The sequence below is a fragment of the Oncorhynchus clarkii genome, chromosome 32 (assembly GCF_045791955.1).
Source record: "Oncorhynchus clarkii lewisi isolate Uvic-CL-2024 chromosome 32, UVic_Ocla_1.0, whole genome shotgun sequence".
In the NCBI taxonomy this organism is placed as follows: domain Eukaryota; kingdom Metazoa; phylum Chordata; class Actinopteri; order Salmoniformes; family Salmonidae; genus Oncorhynchus; species Oncorhynchus clarkii.
In genome coordinates, this window is record NC_092178.1 from 30,396,472 (window position 1) to 30,405,109 (window position 8,638).

Genomic DNA, 8,638 nt, shown 5'->3' on the forward strand with positions numbered 1-8,638 from the left:
TCATCAGCAGTTAACTTCTCAAAGTCCCAGTTGCATGGTTGCAAATCCTCTTGGAGAATCTCTCACACATCGAACTGGTGTCACGTGTGAGGATGCTTAGAGGTAATAGAGCAACATACAGTGGGGCAAAAAAATATTTAGTCAGCCACCAATTGGATGATCCAGAAGAAGATTGGGAGAATGTCATGTGGTCAGATGAAAACAAAATATAACTTTTTGGTAAAAAAAAGAATGCTGAGTACAGGTCTGTACATATGAGTACAAAGAATGCTGAGTTGCATCCAAAGAACACCATACCTACTGTGAAGCATGGGGGTGGAAACATCATGCTTTGGGGCTGTTTTTCTGCAAAGGGACCAGGACGACTGATCCGTGTAAAGAAAATAATGAATGGGGCCATGTATCATGAGATTTTGAGTGAAAACCTCCTTCCATCAGCAAGGGCATTGAAGATGAAACGTGGCTGGGTCTTTCAGCATGACAATGATCCCAAACACACCGCCCGTGCAATGAAGGAGTGGCTTTGTAAGAAGCATTTCAAGGTCCTGGAGTGGCCTAGCCAGTCTCCAGATCTCAACCCCATAGAAAATCTTTGGAGGGAGTTGAAAGTCCGTGTTGCCCAGCAATAGCCCCAAAACATCACTGCTCTAGAGGAGATCTGCATGGAAGAATGGGCCAAAATACCAGCAACAGAAAACCTTGTGAAGACTTACAGAAAACGTTTGACCTCTGTCATTGCCAACAAAGGGTATTTAACAAAGTATTGAGATAAACTTTTGTTATTGACCATAATTTGCAAATAAATTCATTAAAAATCCTACAATGTGATTTTCTGGATTTTTTTTCTCATTTTGTCTGTCATAGTTGAAGTGTACCTATGATGAAAATTACAGGCCTCTCTCATCTTTTTAAGTGGGAGAACTTGCACAATTGGTGGCTGACTAAATACTTTTTTTGCCCCACTGTAGCTACTTACTGCCCTTCCCTAGTTTATGTAGCTAATCTTATGAGTTAGCAGACAATTTGATACTATCAATGCCAGCTTGCACACTCATGCCACAATTCAATCAATTGCAGATAGAATTCAACCTCCATGTTGGTCACGTCTTAACGCAAGTGTTTAACAGCCGCAGGCTGTATATTTTGTGGATATTGATGCTTGAGTATTTTGATTCCAAACCACACCTGACATGAAATACAGAATAATTTTTCAAAGTGAACCCACAGTTTGATTTTCCTTCATCTGTGATTGATAAAAAATGATTGAGGCAATTCATTCAGTGAATATGGGTCAACAACATAATTTGTGCTCAAACTCGCTAACGACATGATATCACTCAATGTCTAAAAAACATTCAATCAAACTCAAAGATGGGAGTTTTAGATGAAAGACTATCCCGGGGCCCCATGAGGTGGTTCGGCTGTGGTTACGCCGAGCGTCAGAGATGCACGTCTCTGTGTTCTTTTTAGCCTTCTGGCCTACGTCATGAATAGCGTGCCGGTCTTTTCAAAGTTCTCATTTGAATAACGCACCACCATTAATCAAGTGGTTAAGAAGTTGCAGCAGAGCAGATAACACACGCAAGTACACGCAGGTCAAATAGTTCTCACTGGGGTTGCAGTTACCTTCAGCTGACAAATAGGTAGCACACCACTTACCAATATACATGATATAACAATGGCTCCTTAACAAACATCGAATGGTATGTGTAAAACGAACAATAGGTGCATTACATGAAATAACTATAAAATCCAACAAATTACAGAACATGTGTGAGAGAGGCGATAATGAGAGGAAGAGAACAACGCTGAACTGATGCGTTCTGTTCCACAGGTGAACTCATTACAAAGCAACTGAACCTCAGCTGAGTGTGTGTGTGTGTGTGTGTGTGTGTGTGTGTGTGTGTGTGTGTGTGTGTGTGTGTGTGTGTGTGTGTGTGTGTGTGTGTGTGTGTGTGTGTGTGTGTGTGTGTGTGTGTGTGTGTGTGTGTGTGTGTGTAAACGGTAGGGTTGGGGGGGTTGGAGGCCTTAGATGCTTGGGGGTCCTCAGGCACAGCGTGAGGCGCAGCTGTGTCAACCGTGGTGTTTTCAGTTTCTGACACGTGTTTGTTGCTCATCCAGCAGGCTGTAAGGGAGCGCAGCACAGATGAAAAAAAATAATTTTTAAACTCTGGTTCTAAAAGGATCGGGGAAACTGGCATTGCGTGCAGCTGGAGCCCTGAGTCCCACTCTCTCTTTCATTAGAGCAATAGAGAGATGCAGCCCTTATGTGGAACTTTCATTCAGCTGTTCTGGGAATCCTTTCCAGGAATCATTTAAAGGGCATTATTCAGCTTTCAGAAAGACATGTGCCCTCTCAGCTGTCAGTAGCATAAATCTCCATGGTTACTGCTTGTGGGAGGAGTATTGAAACAGCGACATCAAACAGAATCTGACCCTCCTCCAAAAAAGAAGAGAATACAGAAATGGACAGGTGATTCTGTCCACGCCCTGTCCTTGGTGATGGTTCAATGCCTTTCGACAGAATACAGTAGATGAAAGGTGTGAATTCGCTACAGCTCAAGGTTTAACATCTGGGTCATGTGATCTTGAAACTTGTGCTGATAATGAGGCTGTTCACTGGAACCTTTCATGTCATAAAAGCACTTGGACATTAGCCATTACTTTCAGCCAAACAAAATAGTTATATTTCTACGCCATGGCCAAAACCTTGTTCTATTGTAACGGACAGTATTCTACATTTTCCCAACGATGCTACTGAGTCACCAATGGCCATAGTTGTACCCAACTTTGTTTCCACAACATTTTAATTAAATGATTTTGAACCAATGTGGAATAGACGTTGAATTTACTTCTGTGCCCAGTGGGTATTTTGTTGACCTCAAAAGTTGGGCATGTTTGAGCCAGTGAAAGTAACCCGAATTCAGTGCATAATGTTTTTTGCTTGCATGGTGATTTGTGCTGAGATTTGACAATTTAGCCTATTTATTTTCAACAGCCAAGGAAATTCAGTCAGATTTGATCCCCTTTCCATGGCGAGCCTCGATTTCCAGACTTATAACAATAGCTGGTTTTCAAAACTTAAGGAATCTTGGTTAAATTTGTTGTTGGAAACAACAGACCAACAGGTCTGACAGGTTGACAGGTTACATGAAAGGCGACAGACAGACAGACAGACAGACAGACAGAATTACAGCCTACACATGCTATTGGAGGTAAAAGAGAAGTGCGTACCTCTTTCTCAGAGATGTACAGATGGTCTCCTCTCAGTATCACGAAACGGTTTTTCCATATTTCCCTAAAAATCCCTTTACCACAGAACTTGCGGATCCAGCCGACTTTGTCTGGCTGCGATGACAGCTGGTTGACATCTTGGGGACCCTGCATGTTCAAAGTGGAATAAATCCGTTAAAACCTAGTTAAGTTTACGTAACAAGATGTTCGCGAGAGTACTGAGAAAATAAGAGCTCTTTCAAAGGAAAATGCATTTTCAATCTCATTCTCAGTAAGACATAGGAACTAAGAGTCTCCTCGCGTCTTTCCCCAAAAATGATAACGGTGCGCTCTTCTGTGCGTTACATTTAATTGCAGGTCTTATACCATCCAGGGTGTGGCAAATAAAATATATGAAAGCTACCAACCGATACAGCACAACGAGCATCTGGCAATGGTACACTAATAACAAGAAAACACATTGTACTCTTTCTTCACTGGAAGATTGAAGCCGTATGTTGAGGAAATTCGTACAAGCAAACTGATAGGCTACACAGTGAATGTGGCACGCGTAAGGAGGTGCCAAAAGACCATTGTTTAGGAATTATAGGCTATCAAATGTGTGATCTAGACAATGTGTGTGATATTGCCGCCAATGTGAGCTGTGGTATCAAAGCGCGCATAATGCCCGATTCTGGGCAAAGAACCAGTTATATCCTAGAAAATGTATAGCCTAATGCAAAGATGCATGACCAAAAAATATGCACCCAATACTTGAAGAAAAAAGCTATATCTTACCCGTTTGGCTAAATTGCTCTTCTTCATAATGACAGAATCACTTTTGTGGATGTGAGCCAGGGAGTTCATCCAGTTTCAAGTATTTTCCTTTCTTTCTATAAGATCTTTTTTTAAAACGAATAAACTGTCTTTCCCTTTCTTCTACTGCCCCAATATGTCGTAATAACGGTGTATATTCTTAATTTCGATGACGCGGTCAGGTCGTGCACTGTCCGTTATTACGAGACGGTGGCATCGTCCCTCCACCTCTGTAGGTAGGCTACACTGATCTCGAACAAGCGGGCTGAAAGGGTATTCCCGTTACTATAGCGCTCGACAGCTCCATCTATTGCGCTGTCGGCGTGATGTCACAAAGACGGCTGATGTCAAATTGCTCGTAGGTTAGGAAAATAGCAGAGCAAGGGTCAGTTGAGAGGAAGCCAACAATAACCTGCCCATATAGGGGCCTATAAACAAAAATCCACAATTTATATCATTATGAGAATGATTTTATATGCCATTATTGATTTTCGATAGAACCTATACATTATTGTAATAATTAGGACTACTAGATTTATCCATCAAACCAAGAGGATGAGAGGGGAGGTTAACCCAAAATATTTCAATTTGAACCATATTACAGAGGAGAAGGTGAGTATTTGGGGACCTTGAAAATAAAGGAGAGCAGCACACTCTAGGAGCTCAGATGCAAAAATGTAATATCCAACGTTTCGACAGCCAAGCTGTCTTCATCAGGGCATGATGAAGACAGCTTGGCTGTCGAAAAGTTGGATATTACATTTTTGCATCTGAGCTCCTAGAGTGTGCTGCTCTCCTTTATATTCAAGTTTTCTACTCCGCTAGCCAGCACCTCGCCGAAATACAGTGCCTTGCGAAAGTATTCGGCCCCCTTGAACTTTGCGACCTTTTGCCACATTTCAGGCTTCAAACATAAAGATATAAAACTGTATTTTTTTGTGAAGAATCAACAACAAGTGGGACACAATCATGAAGTGGAACGACATTTATTGGATATTTTAAACTTTTTTAACAAATCAAAAACTGAAAAATTGGGTGTGCAAAATTATTCAGCCCCCTTAAGTTAATACTTTGTAGCGCCACCTTTTGCTGCGATTACAGCTGTAAATCGGTTGGGGTATGTCTCTATCAGTTTTGCACATCGAGAGACTGAAATTTTTTCCCATTCCTCCTTGCAAAACAGCTCGAGCTCAGTGAGGTTGGATGGAGAGCATTTGTGAACAGCAGTTTTCAGTTCTTTCCACAGATTCTTGATTGGATTCAGGTCTGGACTTTGACTTGGCCATTCTAACACCTGGATATGTTTATTTTTGAACCATTCCATTGTAGATTTTGCTTTATGTTTTGGATCATTGTCTTGTTGGAAGACAAATCTCCGTCCCAGTCTCAGGTCTTTTGCAGACTCCATCAGGTTCTTCCAGAATGGTCCTGTATTTGGCTCCATCCATCTTCCCATCAATTTTAACCATCTTCCCTGTCCCTGCTGAAGAAAAGCAGGCCCAAACCATGATGCTGCCACCACCATGTTTGACAGTGGGGATGGTGTGTTCAGCTGTGTTGCTTTTACGCCAAACGTAACGTTTTGCATTGTTGCCAAAAAGTTCAATTTTGGTTTCATCTGACCAGAGCACCTTCTTCCACATGTTTGGTGTGTCTCCCAGGTGGCTTGTGGCAAACTTTAAACAACACTTTTTATGGATATCTTTAAGAAATGGCTTTCTTCTTGCCACTCTTCCATAAAGGCCAGATTTGTGCAATATACGACTGATTGTTGTCCTATGGACAGAGTCTCCCACCTCAGCTGTAGATCTCTGCAGTTCATCCAGAGTGATCATGGGCCTCTTGGCTGCATCTCTGATCAGTCTTCTCCTTGTATGAGCTGAAAGTTTAGAGGGACGTCTTGGTAGATTTGCAGTGGTCTGATACTCCTTCCATTTCAATATTATCGCTTGCACAGTGCTCCTTGGGATGTTTAAAGCTTGGGAAATCTTTTTGTATCCAAATCCGGCTTTAAACTTCTTCACAACAGTATCTCGGATCTGTCTGGTGTGTTCCTTGTTCTTCATGATGCTCTCTGCGCTTTTAACGGACCTCTGAGACTATCACAGTGCAGGTGCATTTATACGGAGACTTGATTACACACAGGTGGATTGTATTTATCATCATTAGTCATTTAGGTCAACATTGGATCATTCAGAGATCCTCACTGAACTTCTGGAGAGAGTTTGCTGCACTGAAAGTAAAGGGGCTGAATAATTTTGCACGCCCAATTTTTCAGTTTTTAATTTGTTAAAAAAGTTTGAAATATCCAATAAATGTCGTTCCACTTCATGATTGTGTCCCACTTGTTGTTGATTCTTCACAAAAAAATACAGTTTTATATCTTTATGTTTGAAGCCTGAAATGGGGCAAAAGGTCGCAAAGTTCAAGGGGGCCGAATACTTTCGCAAGGCACTGTAGGTGTGCGTTTCTTTTTCTTCTAGAGTATTTGGGGACGTAATCTATTCTTTCTATTCTATTTCTATGATGAGTATTTGGGGACCAACAAAGAAATATAATTTATTATTTATATTCTATTTCTATGGTGATTATTTGGGGACCAACATAGAAATATAATCTATTCTTTCTATTATATTTCTAGGAGACCACAAAGTTTTATCTCATGTTGGAGATGTTTAAATGACTGTTACATGCACTCCAGACAGTAGGCTAGTGCAGTCGTGGCCAAAAGTTTTGAGAATGATACAAATATTAATTTTCACAAAGCCTGTTGCCTCAGTTTGTATGATGGCAATTTGCATATACTCCAGAATGTTATGACGAGTGATCAGATGAATTGCAATTAATTGCAAAGTCCCTCTTTGCCATGCAAATGAACTGAATCCCCCAAAAACATTTCCACTGCATTTCAGCTCTGCCACAAAAGGACCAGCTGTCAATGATTCTCTCGTTAACACAGGTGTGAGTGTTGACGAGGACAAGGCTGGAGATCACTCTGTCATGCTGATAGAGTTCGAATAACAGACTGGAAGCTTCAAAAGGAGGATGGTGCTTGGAATCATTGTTCTTCCTCTGTCAATCATGGTTACCTGCAAGGAAACACGTGCCGTCATCATTCCTTTGCACAAAAAGGGCTTCACAGGCAAAGATATTGCACCTAAATCAACCATTTATCGGATCATCAAAAACTTCAAGGAGAGCGGTTCGATTGAAGGCTTCAGGGTGCCCAAGAAAGTCCAGCAAGCGCCAGGACCGTCTCCTAAAGTTGATTCAGCTGTGGGATCGGGGGACCACCAGTACAGAGCTTGCTCAGGAATGGCAGCAGGCAGGTGTGACTGCATCTGCATGCACAGTGAGGTGAAGACTTTTGGAGGATGTCCTGGTGTCAAGAAGGGCAGCAAAGAAGCCACTTCTCTCCAGGAATAACATCTGGGACAGACTGATATTCTGCAAAAGGTACAGGGATTGGACTGCTGAGGACTGGGGTAAAGTCATTTTCTCTGATGAATCCCCTTTCCGATTGTTTGGGGCATCCGGAAAAAAGCTTGTCCAGAGAAGACAAGGTGAACACTACCATCAGTCCTGTGTCATGCCAACAGTAGAGCATCCTGAGACCATGTGTGGGGTTGCTTCTCAGCCAAGGGAGTATGGCTCACTCACAATTTTGCCTAAGAACACAGCAATGAATAAAGAATGGTACCAACACACCCTCAGAGAGCAACTTCTCATAACCATCCAGGAACAGTTTGGTGATGAACAATGCCTTTTCCAGCATGTTGGAACACCTTGCCATAAGGCAAAAGTGATAACTAAGTGGCTCAGGGAACAAAATATTGATATTTTGGGTCCATGGCCAGGAAACTCCCCAGACCTTAATCCCATTGAGAACTTGTGTTCAATCCTCAAGAGGCAGGTGGACAAGCAAAAACCCACATATTCGGACTAACTCCAAGCATTGATTATGCAAGAATGGGCTGCCATCAGTCAGGACGTGGCCCAGAAGTTAATTGACAGCATGCCAGGGCGGATTGCAGAGGTCTTGAAAAAGAAGGATCAACACTGCAAATATTGACTCTTTGCATCAACTTCATGTAATTGTCAATAAAAGCCTTTGACACTTATGAAATGCTTGTAATTATACTTCAGTATTCCATAGTAACATCTGACAAAAATATCTAGACACTGAAGCAGCAAACTTTGTGAAAATTAATAGAAGTGTCATTCTCAAAACTTTTGGCAATGACTGTAGTTGTCGTCTATTTCTTGACTATTTTCAGCTGTGCATGTTCCCTCTCCCCTCCTCAATATACAGATATACAAATGAGAAGAGACAAATGCTGTACATATCCGAGTCAGACTGACTCCATCACATTCACCTTAGTCATTACAAACACAAATTGGGCAAATTATCCTGTCGTACGACTCATGTCTCTTGGGTTCAGATGGAAGTTGTTGGCAAATTAGAGACATCCTGGGGCGACTTTCCTAGTAGTCATATTCCCATCTACTTAGCCTCTAAATAAACTGAAACAACTGAACACCACATTTTTTTTTAACCTCAAATAAGAAAAAGCAGTGTTGTGTAAGTATTCTGAATTAAGCTGCTCAG

At 41.6% G+C, this 8,638-nt stretch overlaps 1 protein-coding gene across 1 annotated transcript in view; it reads right to left on the reverse strand.

Annotated features, from left to right (window-relative positions):
- LOC139392404 (pleckstrin homology domain-containing family O member 1-A-like) overlaps positions 1-4,174 on the reverse strand; it is a 26,614-nt gene extending 22,440 nt beyond the window's left edge. Inside the window, exons 1-2 of the mRNA XM_071140377.1 lie at positions 4,012-4,174; positions 3,235-3,381 (exon numbers count right to left, since the gene is read on the reverse strand). Of these exons, the coding sequence (XP_070996478.1) occupies positions 3,235-3,381; positions 4,012-4,080 (216 nt within the window). The 5' untranslated portion in view covers positions 4,081-4,174. The remainder of the gene's footprint in view (positions 1-3,234; positions 3,382-4,011) is intronic.
- Between the last annotated feature and the right edge of the window lie 4,464 nt (positions 4,175-8,638).